Source organism: Liolophura sinensis, chromosome 4 (assembly GCF_032854445.1).
Source record: "Liolophura sinensis isolate JHLJ2023 chromosome 4, CUHK_Ljap_v2, whole genome shotgun sequence".
Taxonomy (NCBI): domain Eukaryota; kingdom Metazoa; phylum Mollusca; class Polyplacophora; order Chitonida; family Chitonidae; genus Liolophura; species Liolophura sinensis.
In genome coordinates, this window is record NC_088298.1 from 1,388,733 (window position 1) to 1,408,864 (window position 20,132).

Here is a 20,132-nt window from a genome sequence, read left to right on the forward strand (position 1 = left end):
AGTGAACAAGTCAGTTACAGATGTTCGTATATAGCCTGACTAATTGTGCACAAATTTCCCCCTGATTGAATCAGATTGTGCAACTCCAAGGGCATCTGTTGAATTTAACAGATGAAACAATATTGGTTCTAGCTGAACAAATATACCAACAGGTGGCCTAAAATTTGCTCAATGATATTGTCACAGGTGTGTCTATGTTCGTGTCTCCACCCTATAGCAGTAATGGATTGTGCCAGTGACCTAGTGGGAGGTCAGTTTTTAAACCATGTAGATGTACTGGATCAATCCATTTCTGTACCAAGGGGAGGATTAGTTGACATGTAATTGATACCTGTAACATGCACACGTGCAGTGGATACATGTGAATAGCAGTTGGTTATTTTAAGTTTTGCAGGTACATTAACTTGTCGTATAACACTGGTTGTTTGCCATCAAACTGTGGAATGGGAGAACAGTTAAGCCTGAGTTAGGTAATAGCTATAGGCCCAGCTTTGTCACACAGTCACTTGATGAGTTCACTTCCTACTCTGATTGATCTATGATTTTAATTACTTGAGTGGGCGAATGTCTTTGTAGTTTACTCTTTATCTGAATTTTCGTCTTATTGGTATGTCTCTATTTGATTTTAAGTATTGTTTTTTTTTTTTTTTTTGTTTTTTTTTTGCACTTTTTCTTGTTTCATGTGAATTCTTCATTTGTTTCTCTCTTTCTTATGCTGTTGTTGTCGTACCATTGTAGGTCGAGTGTCTGACCGCTGTCCAGTTTGCCGTTTGACCGCTCCGTTTATGGCTACTATCGTCTGGCTAAGTGCATAAGCTACCTGTCGGACTTAACTCTGAGCTTGGCCGAAATTTTACCTTGGACCTAGGCCAGGGATTTTGTGATTACACCAAGACATAGCTAATACCAAAACATTTAAGTGGAGGTACACGTACAATGTAGAATGTATATTACTGCTCTACTGCATGATGACAGCTCTGTGTTGATTCAATTGTGAAAAGAAACCTGATTGGTTACTGGGGATTGATTACGTTTTGACCAGGGCCACTATCGCCAAAAACAAGATTCTCTTGAAATATTCGCCGAGGGCGAAACACTGTGATTGGTTTGCGAGGTTTTGTCAAGCCTGGCCATAATGAAGTTGCCCTCAGAACCTTGGTACAGTTAATATGGAAGATAGGCCACATATTTTACCAGGGCAGCAAATGCAATAAACTCCTTACAGAAGGGGCTTAACAGACTTTATTGTTACTTGACGTCAGCGTGAGATCATCCGCGTCAAGCTATATGTATGACAGGCTGAAATTCTTCATGCACTGTTGCCTATTTAGGGCAGTGGGAGACCTGTGTTAGCCACCTAACATGTAGACACAGGTGACACAGAAAGTCGCTCATGTGGAAATGTATGTCTTTCACTGTGTCCTTTTACCTGAGGATAATCACCTATGCCTGGTGTTTGAGAAAAGTGTGCGATGATTACAGGTGGAGTTTTAACGTACCTGTTCCGAGCTCGTTTTTCTTTTAGTTTCTTTCCTACCTGTGGAAACGTTTGTGTGTGTGCATGTCGGCTACATGTGGTAAACTGTGTAGGTGAGGAAAACGTTGAATTGCGATCTGGAGCGTTGTGATTAATGCCGTGTCACTATAGACTTCATGCAGAAGATGACACCCAAATCGAAGATGCTGAAAAGTGAAACAAAGGCCAGTGTAGTAAGTATGAGACATACCTGTTGTACATTTTCGGTGGTCTGGTGTTTGGGTGACTGGAAGTCAAGCTTGATGGTGTTGGTTTTACCTTCATGTAAATATATTAAATAGAAACATAGAGTGACAGCTGAAGTATTTGAAACGTAAATCCGTTGTCACACACGGCAATGCGTTGTAGTGAAAATGCACGATTATTGTACACAGAGTGTCGGAATCACCACGATGTGTGTGTGGACCTATCCGAGGTTGGGAGACAGGCCATACACACAAAGTTAGTCATTTACATGTATTTATTTATTTGATTGTTGTTTAGCGTTGCACTCAAGGTTTTTTTTCTTAAAAAATGACAGCTATAATTTATGGGTTTAGCAAGCTGAGAAAGCTGAGTTGACCAGTGACGTTTCTCAAGTTACTGGTAAACCTTCTCATGTGTGGTGTGATGTCATTACGTGGGAAGGTCTGACAGCAACCTGCAGATGGTCATGGGTTTCCCCTTTGCTGTGCCTGATTTCCTGCCACTGTAATGCTGGCTGCCATCGTAGGAGTGAAATGTTATTCAGGATGGCGTAAAACAACAATCAAGTAAATAAAATTGTATAGTGCATGTAGGATGTGTTATGGTATAGAATGTGCTTGGGGAATTCAGAAAACTCCATTTCCAACTTTAACAAGGTTGTCCAAAGCAATCTTTTCTTTCCTGTAGCACAAACATTACACTCATCTGTGAATATGTGTGCTCTTGCAAACACTTGCATATTGAAATGTAAATGTAGGTAGTGCACAAGTGACATAGTGACAATTTGCAAATCCGTAACCCTGAAGGGTTCTTATGACAATTTGCACATCCGTAACAGTCAAGGTTCCCTGGGACAGTTTTCACATCTTTAACAAAGAAGGGTTCTTGTGACAATTTGCACATCTGTAACATTGACGGGTTCTTGTGACAATTTGCACATCTGTAACAGTGAAGGGTTCTTGTGACAATTTGCACATCTGTAACAGTGAAGGGTTCTTGTGACAATTTGCACATCTGTAACAGTCAAGGTTCCCTGGGACAGATTTCACATCTTTAACAAAGAAGGGTTCTTGTGACAATTTGCACATCTGTAACATTGACGGGTTTCTTGTGACAATTTGCACATCTGTAACAGTGAAGGGTTCTTGTGACAATTTGCACATCTGTATCAGTGAAGGGTTCTTGTGACAATTTGCATATCCGTATCAGTGAAGGACCACAGCAGGTTTAATAGTACTGGTTGTTATAGGTTTAAGTGAAGTCCAGATCATTTGCATACAATTAAGACACAGTATTAAGGAATATTATTAAAATCCAGCTGATCTCTACAAGCATGATATAGACCAGCTGCCTAATCTGATCATCTGGACAGTCCTCCACATGCCATCAGCCATCCACATCTAGCATCCACATCCCATCAGCCATCCACACCCAGCATCCACATGCCATCAGCCATCCACATCCAGCATCCACATCCCATCAGCCATCCACATCCAGCATCCACATGCCATCAGCCATCCACATCCAGCATCCACATCCCATCAGCCATCCACATCCAGCATCCACATCCCATCAGCCATCCACATCCAGCATTCACATCCCATCAGCTATCCACATCCAGCATCCACATCCCACCAGCCATCCATATCCAGCATCCACATCCCATCAGCCATCCACATCCAGCATCCACATCCCATCAGCCATCCACATCCAGCATCCACATGCCATCAGCCATCCACATCCAGCATCCATCCACATCCCATCAGCCATCCACATCCAGCATCCACATCCCATCAGCCATCCACATCCAGCATTCACATCCTATCAGCCATCCACATCCACATCCCATCAGCTATCCACATCCAGCATTCACATCCCATTAGTTATCCACATCCAGCATCCACATCCCATCAGCCATCCACATCCAGCATTCACATCCTATCAGCCATCCACATCCACATCCCATCAGCTATCCACATCCAGCATTCACATCCCATTAGTTATCCACATCCAGCATTCACATCCCATTAGTTATCCACATCCAGCATCCACATCCCATCAGCCATCCACACCCAGCATCCACATCCCATCAGCTATCCACATCCAGCATCCACATCCCATCAGCCATCCACATCCAGCATCCACATCCCATCAGCCATCCACACCCAGCATCCACATCCCATCAGCTATCCACATCCAGCATCCACATCCCATCAGCCATCCACATCCAGCATCCACATCCCATCAGCCATCCACATCCAGCATTCACATCCCATCAGCCATCCACACCCAGCATCCACATCCCATCAGCTATCCACACCCAGCATCCACATCCCATCAGCTATCCACACCCAGCATCCACATCCCATCAGCCATCCACATCTGTCGGCTATTGCATTGTAATACCAATGACATTCACGTGCTCGTGCAGGCTATCTTTCATCAGTATCATTAAAGTGAAGGTTTGCATTGAACTGTGAGATATATTATTAAGCTGTCCTGAGGAAATGGCTTTTATGGGAGAATGGAAATGTGAGGTACTCAGAAGGCCCAAATGACATTAGGACACATCGTTTTCTTCTGTGACTTTCGAGTGTGTGTGTGTAATTCATATGTGCTTTATGAGCTTACAGTGCTAGTGGCTGAAGTAGTTAGAGTACTGCCAACACGACACAATGACACAGGAACCTCTCACCAATGTTCAGGTCCGTGGGACACACTGCCCCCGACCTGCAGATGGTCGTTGGCTTCCCTCAGGCTCGGCTCGGTTTCCTCCCATCATTATGCTGGCAGCCATCGTATTAGTGAAATAGGACACCAGTCAAATAAAGAAATGAATCAATTTTTGAAGAAGACATCCAAATGTTGTTGATAGACCAGCAATTAGTTCAGCTTATAAAGTGAACGAAATCCCAACGAGGTGAAATATCTGGAATGACTGCCTACAGTCTGGAGAGACCAATCAATCAACGTGTTGTGTTTACGAGAGCTCATCTCCACTTATATTACCCTAACTTTTTTTTTTTTTTGGCATGTTACAGTCAGCCTGGATATTATGCAACACCTCTCAATCAGTATGAGACTGTTGTTGGGACACAAACCTGCCTACCATGTTATATATATATATATATATATATATATATGTGTGTGTGTGTGTGCTGGGATTTTCAAGTCATAACTTAACAGTTTTTCAGTCACATGATGGCAAGGAGACATGTGATCTGTGTACATGTACTGAGTTTTTTTTGTTACGCTTCTTAGCAGGTCTCGTCATCATATGACTGAAACATTGGTAAGCCTGATGTTAAATCCCACTCACTCACTCACTCAGTCTTGACAGGTCACCTGATACAGGTAGAGCTTTTAAACCATTTCTGGCCTTGCCATTGTACAAGAGGAAAGTCTTGAGTGTCAGTTAAGCAAAATTATTTTATTTAAAAACTTTTTAAACATAAAAAAGATTTTGATGTATATACAGACACATGCATGCAATAGCAATGCAGAGAAATAAAATTTAGGATCACATGTAAGATGACATGAATCAGTCCATCATACAAGTATGTCAATTGTAATTAATGGCTTGTTGTGTGATTATAGTTGTGTTGTTAAATTAAGGTAGAGATGTGTGGAGATTTTACTTTCCAGGGCTAATCAACACTTCTCACCCAGAGGGCTCCAAACCAGGGCTTAACAGTTTAATATATAAAGATGTCCCAAAAGACAACCATTCCTCAGGCTGCGGTGTCACAAGTTCTTGTCCAACTCTTGCTGGTTTTGTCCGAGAGTGCTTTATATCAGCAGGGTGAAATGGCAGTTTTTACTACATGTAGCTCATGTGATAGAAGGGTTAGGATTTCTGCTAAAGTTAAGACTGAACTAGGTCTAAGATTGCTGCTGTCACCCTATTGTAGGGATTTGTGTTCAATTAAGGTTCAGAATGTGGGACGTTCGTTTGGCACAACTGGCTGAATCACTGTTCTAGCAGAAAAGCAACACAATAACCAGTAAGTTTGCAGACTGGAATCCGCTGTCTGAGCAGTACAGCTGTGGCGCTGACTCGGGAGGTGTTAAGGTCAGATATGACCAAGGGTGTTGGTTTTACCCTGGCTCTTCATATGCATATAATTACCAGTAAAACCTTTAAGGGACTATATTCAGCCATGGTTCGAGGGTTCGGCGTTGCTGCGATATCGTGCCCACGATGACAACACGACGGGTGTAAGTCGCTGGTGTATTTAAACTTGACTGCTGTTGTGAGTACGACATTTCTAATATGGATTAGGGAAATGCAAAGAAATTCTAGTGGGAAAGGGATTCTAGTATGTGTAACATTAGCAGCAGCGGAGTTTCGAGTTTGAAGTCTTGTGCCATTAAAGGCAAAAAAAGTCTTACAGTATGATGTGACTTGTGAAAAAGACATTAATTTACTGATTGCCTGTCTTGTAGTACATGTTCTGGAGGCACAAATAACACCTCTTTCTTTTAGAAACTTCTGAAGATTCGTTAACCTTCAGCTCCTGAAGTTTCTCCATCATTCATATACCGTAAACAGCTTCTTGTGGAAGTTTTCAGACAGCCATGTTATAGTAAAGGCGAACAAAAATTGGTGCGTAACATTTGTGACACGTCACATGATGTGTACAGTAAGACATTTTTTTATACCTTACACAATATAGTAGTTGTAACTGGAAACTCCTCTATCGTTCATGAATATGTATTTACCTCTCTTCTTGCTGGCGCCATTTTGGAATAAATTTTCTCGCCTTGGCTACAGACATCATGGCATGGTTACTAAGTGTGTTCACATGTACTCTGGTGGAGTGAGAGTGTCACTTGTAAAGGGCAGAATGGGGGATTCACATCTTTTAGTAATCACCATTCAGAGCTAAACATTTATCGTTACATGTGGATGATCTTTGTGGGCATGGCCTCACCCACAGCATTGAGTCCTAAACATAGGAACTCTTAAGTTAATTAACAGGCAAGAGGACTCCTCTTGTCTTGTCGAATAAGTGAAATATTCTTGAGTACGGTGTAAAACGCCAATCATGTAAATAGATAATGTCAAAACCACAGCTTTTCTTAATGATGCAAACTTATTCAAGCCTGGATGTTAATATTTAGGCTAGACTGGGTTAGAGCAAAGTCTGCTGTGTCAGCAAATTTTACTTAGCTTGACATATACCTTATAATTCTTAACGGTGAATTGTTCCAGTCCCGTATACTATGTAGAGCTTGTATAGGATGTCTCCACCTCCCCCCCCCCCACCTCCACACCACCACACGTCCTCCCCCCCGCTCCCTTGTGAAAATTTGATGTTATTTTTTCGCACCTGTATTACAGTCTATACCAGTTGCAAAGTACATTGTACAGTACATTGGAGCTTTTATTTTAATAAAGATAATCAAGAAAGGTCATTTTATTATTGCATTTAGCATCTACCAAAATTGTATATACTTGTGCGGGGCCCATATCTAGAAAAACATTAAAGGCTCTGATCCCGAACTTTATTGGTGACATTGTGACTGTGCATAAAGAAATTTTATGAATGCAACCCAAAATGATGCTTTCTAAGAGCTTTTAAATTTGTGAATGAAAGAAATTTGTATAAAAAATATGACAACTTAGTATTGGTATAAAACCATCATATTTTTGTTTAATTTACTTCTTTGGTTTTAATACAGCTTGTTTCAGTTTGGGCAGCCAACAATTTAGGAGCCCAAACGTTTTCCAGAACTGAAATGACTCCACATATGCCCCTGATGTACGTGATTTGAAGTGTAAGAACTACAGACTTCATAATACCTGTGTGGGATGATCTTACTTCTACAATAAAATGATGTTCAGACTGACATGTTTAATACAACACCTTGCATAAAATTATGAGAATTATCAGCCATTAATGCAGGATATCTTGTCAGAGCCATTCCCTGGAGGCCTTAACCCTTCCCCCACCCTCCTCGCAAATCTCCTCACGCCACCCCACTCTCGTGGGCAACCCTCACGGGCATGTTGTACTAGCTCTAGGACAGGCAACTTCCATTATACCATTATAATCCCCCCACCCTCCTTATTTCCATCCAGTATTGATCTGGAGGAACTTGAGAACCAGCTCAGGAATTGAATTGAGCAAGGCATAGTCTGCAGTGTCATAGAATCGCTGTTGTAAATGTGTGATGCACTTGTGCTGTACCTAGCTCAGTTTCCAAGCCATCTAGCCAGCCAGCTGCGGAGTCAGTGAAATGGAGCGATCCGAAGCCAGTGTCTCTTCCAGTGGGACAGGGCTTGTGGAACATTCCACTCTCCAGCCTGCGCAGTATGTGTAGCAAAGGCTGTCTGATAGGGTTGAGCTGCGACCCTCAAGGCTGACTTGGCATTTCAGATCAACGAAGCCTCTCTCTGGACTTGGTATTGATCGTGTTGTGGCACAGGGCCGAACACATACACAGCTACTCTACATCTACCCATCAGAATTCCTGTTTGATGAGCAGTGCAGTATTATGGGATGGAGACTTGTAATTACATGTTTAGAGAGTAGAGAGAAGCTAGATTGTGTTGTCTGACTGTGCCTGCTGTGAGCACGTAATATGTAAGTGGCCCTGGACCTAGAAGGCCAGTCTAGTCCTGGTGCTCAGATGGTGATAGAAGACCTTTGTCTGCTACAAACGCTTGAGGCTGTGCTCATGCCATGAAGGTACCATAGAATGTGTGTTGTCCCGATTGTCCTTCAGTCCTTGTGCCAAGATGGCGTCGTCTGAACCGTAATGTAACGCTTTCCTGTCGGTACCAGCAACGAACAACCTGTGATCTAAGCATTCTTCCATGATCTAGGATACAGTTTTCACAGGTTTTTACTCTTTATCTGGACAAATGGTCAGTTTCCGTTAGAAGCCGGACAGCGTACGTGTATCCATTTCTGTATTCACTCTTCATTCAGTCATCCACAGTTGATCTCAGATCTCATTGATTAGCAGGTCTGGGAATTATATCGGCATTCCTGACTTTATCACTGGCATATTGCACATGTACTGTAACCATTTTTTGTTAACACCTTTGAATAGTGGATGATCGTAGTGTGTTTGTATACGCCCCTCCACCCCTTGAGAACAGACCTCCTATCGATCAGTGGTGTATTAGACTAAGATGAGTGCAAGCTGGAGGGTTAAGGTGCGCGCTGGATAGCGCCTGAGCCATGCGGACTGTGGTGAGCGCCTGTGCCATGCCGACTGTGGTGAGCACCTGTGCCATGCCGACTGTGGTGAGCGCCTGAGCCATGCCGACTGAGGTGTGGTATGACAGTCACTCCTCCAACAATGCCTGATCTGTACATCTGCCCAGACAAGCACAGGATGGGACGGCTGCGCAAAATACTCTCTGGTCTAAGCGACACTTCACTCACGGTAAAAATTTTCACTTGGACCACAAATATCGATTATGGTCACAGTTTCGCTTGTCTCCTAATGTCGTCATTGTATGCCCTGTATTCTCCATGTTGCAATGAACACAAGTATGCTTCAGTCACCTTATAAAATGATCTGCAGTCACCTTATAAAATGATCTGCAGTAATATCATGACCTGTATTATACATTCTCACTCAGACGAAAACATGTCGATCTTGGTTACATTTCCGGTTGTCTTGTAATGTTATTTTCTCATGACTTCTGTTGTTCCATGAATGCACATATGCTTCAGTGCAATCACGGTAAACGTATGGATGATAGTGGGTTTCCCCCCAGGCTCTATCCGGTTTCCTTCGGTACATCACACCTTTGCAAAATTTTGTTCAAGGACACATTTGTTCAGTTTTCTTTGTAAACATACAAGGTATTTCCCATGTTATCTGAAGAATCACCTGCATGTAAATTTCACTGCAGGCAGTGTCAGTGCTCGCATTCTTTCTTTCTTGAGCCTCCCATCAGATATTTCAAATTCGCTTTTTGTTTTAAAGAGGATATTTTTTCCAGATGCGTTTAAAGCGGGGTTTCTCCACTAAATTTACTGGTTGACAGTTCACATATCCTTGCAGCATTATTTCATGTGGCAAATTCATGACATATCAGTATTGTGAAGAGTGTACTCTTAATACTCTGACAAAGCCTTACTTGTGGAGAACATATCATTGGCCTGTCTTAATTTACCACAAATCAATCTTTACTCAGTTACATTGTAGTATCTACATCTTCAGTTCCCTCAGAAGGAAAATTGGTTTGTGAAAAAAAGTGAGAGTTGTAAATTAAAGCTAACAGCTCTGTGGTGTAGTTCTCTGTGGTGTAGTTCTTACTCGGACTGTAAATCAGTAAGATGGCTAATGTGTGCGATTTGTCACCAGCCATCTAATTACCACAGTATAAATGTACACGGAGGTGTCGTCCCAGACACAAGTTATTGGGGTATTGTGAATAATGGTTCCCTAATGCCCATTACAGTTGCAAAGTCTTTGTATCCATCTGGTCTGCTGCATTGTACCCGTCATAACTGGGTTACACTGATTACATTTGCTACATTATGCAATCACTGCTGCTACATTGTAACCATCACAATAACTGGGTTACACTGATTACATTTGCTACATTGTGCAATCCCTGCTGCTACATTGTAACCATCACAAATTCTATGTTGTAACCATTACGAGTGCAACATTGTACCCAGCACATTTGCTGCATTGTACCCAGCACAGTTGCTACATTGCACCCAGCACAATTGCTACACTGCACCCAGCACAGTTGCTACACTGCACCCAGCACAATTGCTACACTGGCACCCAGCACAGTTGCTACACTGCACAGTTGCTACAACTGCACCCAGCACAGTTGCTACACTGCACCCAGCACAGTTGCTACACTACACCCAGCACAGTTGCTACAACTGCACCCAGCACAGTTGCTACACTACACCCAGCACAGTTGCTACACCGCACCCATCACAGTTCCAACGCCGCACCCATCACAGTTGCTAAACTTCACCCATCACAGTTGCTAAACTTCACCCATCACAGTTGCTACACTACACCCATCACAGTTGCTACACTACACCCATCACAGTTGCTAAACGTCACCCATCACAGTTGCTACACTACACCCATCACAGTTGCTACACTACACCCATCACAGTTGCTACACTTCACACATCAAATTTGCTACATTGTACTGGCACTACTTACAGACTGCATGTACAGTGTACCTCTCCTCCTCCAGAGCCAAATAGAAGCTGAAGCTTCATGTTTAGACTGTCAGTTTATTTGAATCTTAAATTCTTAAATCTCTAAATTAAGTATCTGGGCATGTATGCATGAGCATGTTGTGTGTCTTCATTACCATGTGCATATGTATATAGAAGGGAATACATAGTAGCCTTAAAAATATAGAAAAGTCAGGAAAAAAAGTACAAGCCTCTTTAAAAGTTGATAATACTGTCAGAAGAATGATCAACACTGCGAGGATTTACGCATATACGATGGTCTAGGGGTATAATGGACCTTGAACTAGCTGCTCCCCTCAAGCTTACATATGTAGTTCTTACCAATGCTTGCGTCGTTGTGGTTTCCTTATTAATATGCAAGTAGAGGTTTTAGCTTTATTTCCCTCAAGCTGTATTCATGGATTGACGTTTGAGAATGCTTGATTGTCATGAATATGGTTTAGGGTAAAAATGTAAGTTTCAGCGTGAAAACGTAATTATTTACAACATTTATTTGCCTCTAAAAATACATGTTTACGATGAACTTTGAGGTCAGTTATCTAAATGAGAACTGTTGGTATTATTAAGCCGGGAAATTACCATCTGTGATAATGAGAGGTGCTTCTGCATAATCATAAGGGTCCCTAGTCTTAGGTAACACCGGTTTTATGTTATGTTTTGTGGGCTGGCTGACACCATATCAAAAAATGGAATAAAAACAAAACTGAAAAGCAAATTTTTAATTTTGTCTGATCTTGATGTTTTTATGATTTTCATGTTTCTTTGTTTTGTTTTTTCCAATGATATTAACAGGTCAACAACAGGAAATATTGCCAAGGATAGTCAACCTTGGAATTGGAAGTAAATCTGTATACATGTATTAAGATACAGTTTTTTGGGATCGCTTATTACATCATCGAATTCAATAGCAAGCATAAATGTGTCCCCGGCTCAGATGTTAGCTACGTTGTTGAAAGCATCAGTATCAAACTTTTCAGTGAAGACAATATTAAGGTTTTATTTCTGAGGATTGGTAATATTTATATTTATTTATTCATTTATTATTTATTTGTAAAACGTTAATCAAATAAATAAATAAATAGATAAATACATATTATGCTCATCTGGCTTTACTGTTAACATCAGCATCACATTGTTCTGCATTTACCCCTACGCTCAGCCGTTGCCAACCCCCGCCCCACCTATCCCCCCTACCAACATAATGCTGGTTGCCATGGTGTAGGTCTTGAGTATGGAATAAAACACCAATCAAATAAATAAATAAATCATGACATTGTTATCTATCCCTATGTCTGATACATTTATGTCAAGGCCTGTCATTGGTTGATCACCGTTGTACAGTACACACACATCACTACTATGTGGAACACGGTAAGCAGATTTGTCCCCCTCATAACGACTCAGAGGTGAGGGTTACAGATTGTCCTGTGGAATGAATCAGGGCTTTATAAGGCCACACCAATTTTGAATTGTTTTACATGTGGAATGTTAAAATCTTTCAGTGTCGGGAGGGTAAAAAATAAAAAAATAAAATCATCTACTGTTGACTAAAACTGCATTTTTTTTCCTGTTGAAGATATATTTACATGATTGGAAAGCCTTGAAAAAACAGTAAAATGATAAAATGAGTGACAAAATAAAATCATGCATTTTCAATCGTTCAATGTTTAAAAAAACAAAAGGTCTGAAAATAATATTTTTGTGACGACACTTAAGTTTTTCCTGTAAAAATTAAATTAATCAACTCCCTGCTCCCAAAAACAGTAAAAACGACTTTCAAGTTGACTTGTATAAAAGTGTTTGATACAATCAGAATCAAGGGATATGAATCACCAGAGGTCCATTACCTAGAAGTATGCAACTTACCTAGAAGTATGCAACTTACCAAGAAGTATGCAACTTACCTAGAAGTATGCAACTTACCTAGAAGTATGCAACTTACCTAGAAGTATGCAACTTACCAAGAAGTATGCAACTTACCTAGAAGTATGCAACTTACCAAGAAGTATACAACTTACCTAGAAGTATGCAACTTACCTAGAAGTATGCAGCTTACCAAGAAGTATGCAGCTTACCAAGAAGTATGCAACTTACCTAGAAGTATGCAACTTACCTAGAAGTATGCAACTTACCTAGAAGTATGCAACTTACCAAAAAGTATGCAACTTACCAAGAAGTATGCAGCTTACCAAGAAGTATGCAACTTACCAAGAAGTATGCAACTTACCAAGAAGTATGCAACTTACCTAGAAGTATGCAACTTACCAAGAAGTATGCAACTTACTTATAGCTATAGTCTCCATGGCAGAGCACGCATGTTCAAGACACACCTGGTGGAGAAATATATGCACAATAGAGAGAAAAATAAAAATACATTGCTGCGCAGATATGTCACATAATGTGTTAGAGATGGAAGAAGAGTGTAAAGTACCGTGGAGACTAGCTACATGTAGAGGGAAGTTGCGTACTTCAGGGTAATGGAATTCTGGTATCACTGAAAAATACTGACCTTCAGATGTATGTGTACCTGTTTCAGCCTCTAGACACATAGATACGTTGTCTGTATAATGTGGGTGTGATCTGTAAACAGTCATAGTACCATGACTTGTCAGCTTTCTTCCAGGTGAAAACGGAATTATTTTTCAGTAACTGATTCAATTAAGCTTTAAAATATAACCTCCTGCTCCTCAGAAATATGCCACATCCGTCTTCGTGCCCTATTAATTATTGACAGTTTTCAAAATTAGTCGCTAATTACTGGTTGTTAGTGGACGTTTTTGTCACTGACCTGCCAAATGGGTCAGCTGTAGGTCAAGCAGCTATTTTTGGGATCTGACATCCAAAAGAAGATCAGTATAGCAGAGCTATAAAGTTTGTGGTGGTGCGGTGTGCACAGGTGTTGTGTTTATAGAAATTGATGAGAACAACTTATTGCGTTGATTTCTACGTGATTTCATTGGAGCTGTTAAGGGTAATTGTTAAGTTATAATGATCAGTGTAAATGCCATTAATGCTTCGAAATGAAACAGTAAATTTATAGCGACAGGATATCTGATGCTGGCAGCATCAGTAATACACTAGCTGATGAGTGGAGAGTTTTAATACACGACTTACCGTGGCAGCCGTTTTGGAGTACTGTTGTTATACCAGGCCATGTAAATACCTATTGCTCCAAAATGGTAGACAAGCAGGGTCATATCCAAAAAAGCTGGCCAGTTTTGAATTTATGTCTTGATTTGAAAACTCGATTTCATATTCATTTTTGGACAGGAAATGTTAAAATTGGCATCATGTGACAAGTGTAGTGTTAATTAATTGAATTCTCTCCCAGCTGATTTCGTAGGACTTAATCGAATAGATGTTTGCAGATTTTGAAATTTGATTTAAATACTTCATTTGGACACTAAGCATTAAAATTAGGAAAATGTCACAAAGTGTATAATTCATTGCATCTCAATTTGAACTTCTTGAGCCATGACTAAACGTATACCTTTTATTGAAGTGAGACTTGCTTTTTTAGTTGAACCAAGTTATTCTCTGGGCTCTTTGATTTCTTCCGCCCATAAAACTGACAGCTCGCATTGTTGATGAAATAAATGTGTCAGTGTGTATGGCGAAAGCTTAATCACTTGTTGGATTTCTTAAATGCTTTCCACACATTTTTGCCATGCATGCTAACCAGGTCAAATCTGGCTTCAGGTGCATGGCATCTATGCATTCTCTAAGGTGGTAATGTTAAATAACAGGGCTACATGTAATTAATTGTCTAAGTACATATCAGATGAAATAAGTAAATAATTAATAAAACTTGGCCTTCCTAAGAATGGTTTGATTTGTGGGGAAAAAGCTGCAGGTTGGATTTACTGAGACAAGCATCTGTCAGCTGTTTGTATTTTCATTATGAATCGAGTGATTTCTATCTGGTCCAGGCCAGGGGTGTATATGTAGGGCATAGATGTACTGGGGATTTGTAAAGGTCATACCAGTGCACATCTGAGTCTGTCCATGTTATAAAGCCTCATTCCATGCTCCATTGTGGACATCATGGGAGATAAAATCATAATATAATCATGTAGTTGGAAAGGCCTGTCAGCAACCATGACCTGTCATGGACATGGCACCTGTATTGCTCAGGCTTACAACCTCTGATGTGTATAACTTGTTACAAACAGAAATGGTCAGAATTTTGCATTCCATCACATTTGTACCTCAGGCCAGCTCTATCTTTAATGTATTATGTGTATCTGTGGATTATGTGTGCCCATATAGTTAACAGGCATTATTAATTAATCTGCTGTGGCCATATTTACCCTAATCAGCACTCCTGACTGTGCACTGTGTCATGCCTTGTAGATGACACTGATTGACATTTGACCTTGTTGACATTTGACCTCATTGACATTTGACCTCATTGACATTTGACCTATATGTATGTGGACCAGCTTAATCGCCTGTGGCATTGCATGTCCTCGCTGACATGACAGCTCGACCTCTGACCAATCAGGCCACTGGATCAGATCCAGTTCTTGCTGGTACCTCTCTAAAGTCAGGAGGTTTGCCCGATACCTGCTGGAATGGGTTGGTCTACTTCACCTGGCACTTGTTCCATGCACCCATGAAGGCAACTGTTGTTTAGATGTACTGTAGGCACCTAAAGTTTGGCACCTGGTTTCCTCCCACCATAATGCTGGCCATCGTTAATTATGTGAAATATTCTTGAGAACGGCAAAAAACACCAATCAAATACATAAGTTTAGGGTTTTTCAAGCAACACATTCTGCTAGATTCTGATTGGCTCATTCATCTTGAAGGACCACTGTAGAGTTTTTAGTAAAGTGTAATTATTGTGTTATGAGAAAAATTGTAGTTTTGGCGGAGGAAGTATCATTTTAAGGCCTTTATTTGCTTTTGAAAGTGCATTTTTACATACTTAAGTTTAGGTATATGAAAAAAAAATTTGTGATGTCTTACACACTAAACAAAATATATACACCAGCACTTGTTTGACAAAGTTATTACATACAGGGATAACGGCCATTGAATTTGCCACCAACCAGTTTGAGATCAAAAATATGAATTTCATTGCATGTTACTTTAGATTGTTTGAAAGATTATAGACGGGCACTTAAAGATTTGTTCTTATTTAAGCAGACTGCTCAGTGTTCGTAATTCCAAAACATGACACCGTACCTGATGGTAGTTAAATTAAACGGAGTACAGATTACAGTAACTAAAGAGTCATCGTCTGTCTCTTGATTGAAGCTATGATGACCACTGGTTTGTGATAGTGAGGATGTATTGGCGAAAGCCCCATGGAAAATATACATTAAATTTCACGTTTCATTGTTACTAAATGAATTCATGTCTTTTCCCTAAGGTTGACATATACCAACTAGCATGATTATGTAATGACCTGGTTGGTCAATGATACACAATATGACAAAATTTTACAATCTTTTACTCATATCTTCAGTTGTGTGTACTGTATATGACCTTGTATCACATGCATGTCCCCCGTCCGGAGCCTCAGTCAGCCTTCCTCAGTCTCTGTGTCAGGGCTGTTGAGGTTAGCTGGCACGGAGAATTGGACATTGCCGAGGCCCTCAGCACAAATCTATTATTTATCGTGTGGTGAGTTTCTGTTCCTAGTCGCAAAAGCACGATGAGCTGCAAACCTCACCATTGGCTCTCTCTCACGATTTCTCTGTAATCACATTTCACTTTCCCGGAAATGCTTGCGGTCTCATGGTTTAGCCATAGCCTGTTTGGCTGGTGATTTTGTCTGGTGTGTCAGAGCCGATGGTTGCATCGTACGTTGTGAGGCCAATTGCCAAGGTTCCACTTCTGCCAAAGCAGGTTGTATCCATGGTCACCATCCAATGCCACGGGACCATCATTATACCCAGATTTGTTGTCATGTTTGCGGATTCACCCAAATATTCCGAACTTATTCAGATATTAAATTCAGTTTTGTTTATCCTTCATTAAGCATTGAATTGCACGTTTCAAATTATAGTTTTTCAGAATGGACTAAAAAAATCTCTAGTTTGATATTTCAATTTTGTTTATCCAGCAGTAAGAATTCAATAACACATTACAAAATCTTACTTATTCAGACTAGGGTTTGCCATTTCAGTTTTGTTGATCCGCTAACCAGCTGTGTATAATATTGTCAGATGTTAATTCCTCCAAATAATCTCAGAAAATCACTTCTTGGATGTTCCGCTTTTGCACCATTAAGCTTTATAGCAAATTCCAGCTATATGCCTTGAAAACTTGGAGACTCGCTTGTTGGACATTTCAGTGTTATAGAACATTGACAAGCTTTGTAACATATCGCTAAAATCAGGGAAATCACTGGTTGGGCATTCGTTATTTGGAGATTCACCTACTTCCATTGTTCAATGGGGACCATACTGCTAGTAAGCGAAAATCACAAAAGAAAAAGATTGTAATTATCTTGTCAATGGATCACGGTTTACATTGTAACAGCATTTGAAATAGGAACAGAAACCAGATAAATGCAGCAACTGATTTCTGTTTTCTGTGTAAATATCCTAAATATGAACTTTTTTGAGGTGATTGAAAATTAATATCATCAAAAGCATCTTTTCTAACTGGCACCTAAAAATCAGTGATGTTACTGATGGAAACGACATACAAAGAAAGACCTTAAAGTGTTGCTAATTGTCGGACACCTTTGCCTTAAGGATGATATCCATAAAATTGGTTTGCAGCAAGACAGTATCATAATTGTGGTAACCCATGGAATTTTCTATGTTTTGTGCCCTATGTTTGGGTGGCTCTAAATGCGTTAATATTTACACGTGTACACAGATATACCTCTGATATATGCATGTACATTCGGACAGGCACGGTTAGGTACTGCATGACAGTGGGGCTGTATAGCCTTTAGTTTTCTAACCCAGTTAATATGACAGCTGGTGGTCTGTACAGTGGAATTCCTTAGGTCCTGCCTTTTAATTGATCTAAATGGCTATGCATGTAGCACTGATAGATACACATGTAGATATTCACAGTTAAGTACCGCAAGACGACTGAGTTTATAGCCTATAGTTTTCTACCCCAGTTTATCAGCGGGTGGTCGAGTCTCCAGCTCTTATAAGCCTATCCAGGCTATACATAGACGATATATAGTAAAAGCCGGCTGCTGCCTTAGAGCCTACGCAGCACCGGTATTGATTTTTCATTGGACAGAGATCTGGTAATGTTTATATGTATGTCTAATACACAGAGGAACGATGGACTGGAAAGCTTGCCATATTGTCACAGGTTATACACATGTGGCCTTTTGTACCGGAGGACCTGGCTTGGGTGTTTATGCGAGGAAAGCTAGTATCAGCTCTCTTAACACTTTATGATAAGCTTTACTGTGTTTTTCTGTAGCCATATGCAACGTTCGTGCGAAAGCTTCTCCGACGTTTTATGCAAATAGTTTTCCTTGTGCCTTCTGTTATAGCTATAGTGAAGCGACACAAGGAGATGCTATGTAATAACTGTTTTCTAGTGAGCGCTGGGGATTTATAAAAATGCAAAGTGCGCACAAGCTATGATGTTTGTCAGCGTGACAAATGCAGCGTCCATGTACTGATTGGGGAGCTATGTCCTTGCTGTAACGACGCACCCAGACTGACTGGAAGCTGTAGTGTGCGTGTGGCTGTGTATGGCTGAGGCGATTCGCTGATTCAAGCCATACCAAGGCGAGCCGAATCAAGACTGGAGAAACCTCCTTCTGACTGATACAAGCACCTTCTGGACAGAATGAAATTAACGCACGAATCTGTTGATGTACCTCTTTGTTACACGTATGTGTAACTGTTACCCAACACGGAACATTCGCTTCAGGATATTAAATGCTTCTATAAGGCTTCAAAGGGATTTGTTTGGAAAGACTGTTCTGCAGCTTTCACCCAAACTGCTGGCAGCGTGTCAATTCTTGCATTGGGCCTGCTATGCATGCAAATGGATTTGGACAAAGGCAGTGACATGTGGTCTTCTGAAGAGTGAACCATTTGTCTCCCATCCGTGTGAATTTGTATCAGTGTTTTGTCATTGTTACCATCCATCCTAGCTGCGAGCTGAGGGCTGTCTAGGTCGGCAGGAATCCTCAAACCTTGTTTTTTAGTGGTGCCACGCGGCATGTCGGGGTTTAGTCGAGGTAACATAAGACTATGCCCCTTGGACCCGGCCTTTGGCCACCAATTCCTCTATTGTTCTCCTGTGAAGAATGCTTGGCTGTGTGTGATACCCCAGCCTGATCATTGTTGACCTGTAGTCTACTTGACGTGGTGAAAACCTGAAAAGGCTGGCTATTGATTAATGTCCCAAGCTTTGGTCCCACTGCAAGTTAGCCCCTTTTTTTCCCCTGCAACCAATTTCATTTACTGATGCATATAAGCATAGTGAGTGGGTTTGCATAAGCCAGACTTGTTCCCTAATCCCTTAAAACTCCCCCCCCCCCCCCACCCCCCTCCCCACCCCCCACCACCACACAATGGTTAACTAAAGACCTTGCTAATTAATTTAATACCCTTGTGAGAAACTGCCGCATTTGATTAGTATATTACCGTACCAAAGTGTAATTGTTAGCTCTCCCATCACTGCAGTTCTAGCAGTTTTTTAGCATGGAGAATATTCCACTTGCATCCATGTTATCATTAATGTTGTTCTAGTCTGAACAATTTTATACTCAAGATTCCAAAACAAAAAAAAACATTCTAAGTACACCACACGGAAATGAATCCCTTTGAAGGATACAGCCAAATTTGGCTTGTATGATTTGGATGGTATGGTATGTCCATTGTAGCTGTTACAATTTATTGCAGTCAAGGCTTATTTGTTGCCGTACTGAAGTGTTTGCACATGTGCAGCTGACATGCAGCATCGTTTACATGAACATGTAAGAATGAGTATATCCGACAGTTAAGGCGACAATCTGTTTTCATTGACACATGAATTAGCCCATGTGTTATTCCTTATCCATATACGTGTACATTCCTTTATATTCATGTGCAAATAGTGTACAAATAGTGTACAGGTAGTGCTGTATGTGTTGGAGCATTTGGCCTTTATTAGCTCTAGAACTGCAGCCTGTGATCTCGTCCCACTTCCCCTGTCCTGAAACCAGTGCCCGGGCCTGATGAAAATTGTGTCTGTCTAGCACACGGTTAAACAACATCCGTCGACTT

At 40.8% G+C, this 20,132-nt stretch overlaps 1 protein-coding gene across 4 annotated transcripts in view; it reads left to right on the forward strand.

Moving 5' to 3' along the window:
- Positions 1-20,132, forward strand: part of LOC135464581 (voltage-dependent L-type calcium channel subunit beta-1-like) — a 68,265-nt gene that overhangs the window by 23,019 nt on the left and 25,114 nt on the right. The window contains exon 3 of one of the 4 annotated variants that reach the window (XM_064742020.1): positions 739-1,710. The exons of the other annotated variants lie outside the window; for them this stretch is intronic. Coding sequence (XP_064598090.1) covers positions 1,654-1,710 — 57 coding nt within the window. The 5' untranslated portion in view covers positions 739-1,653. The remainder of the gene's footprint in view (positions 1-738; positions 1,711-20,132) is intronic. 4 annotated transcript variants of the gene reach the window in all.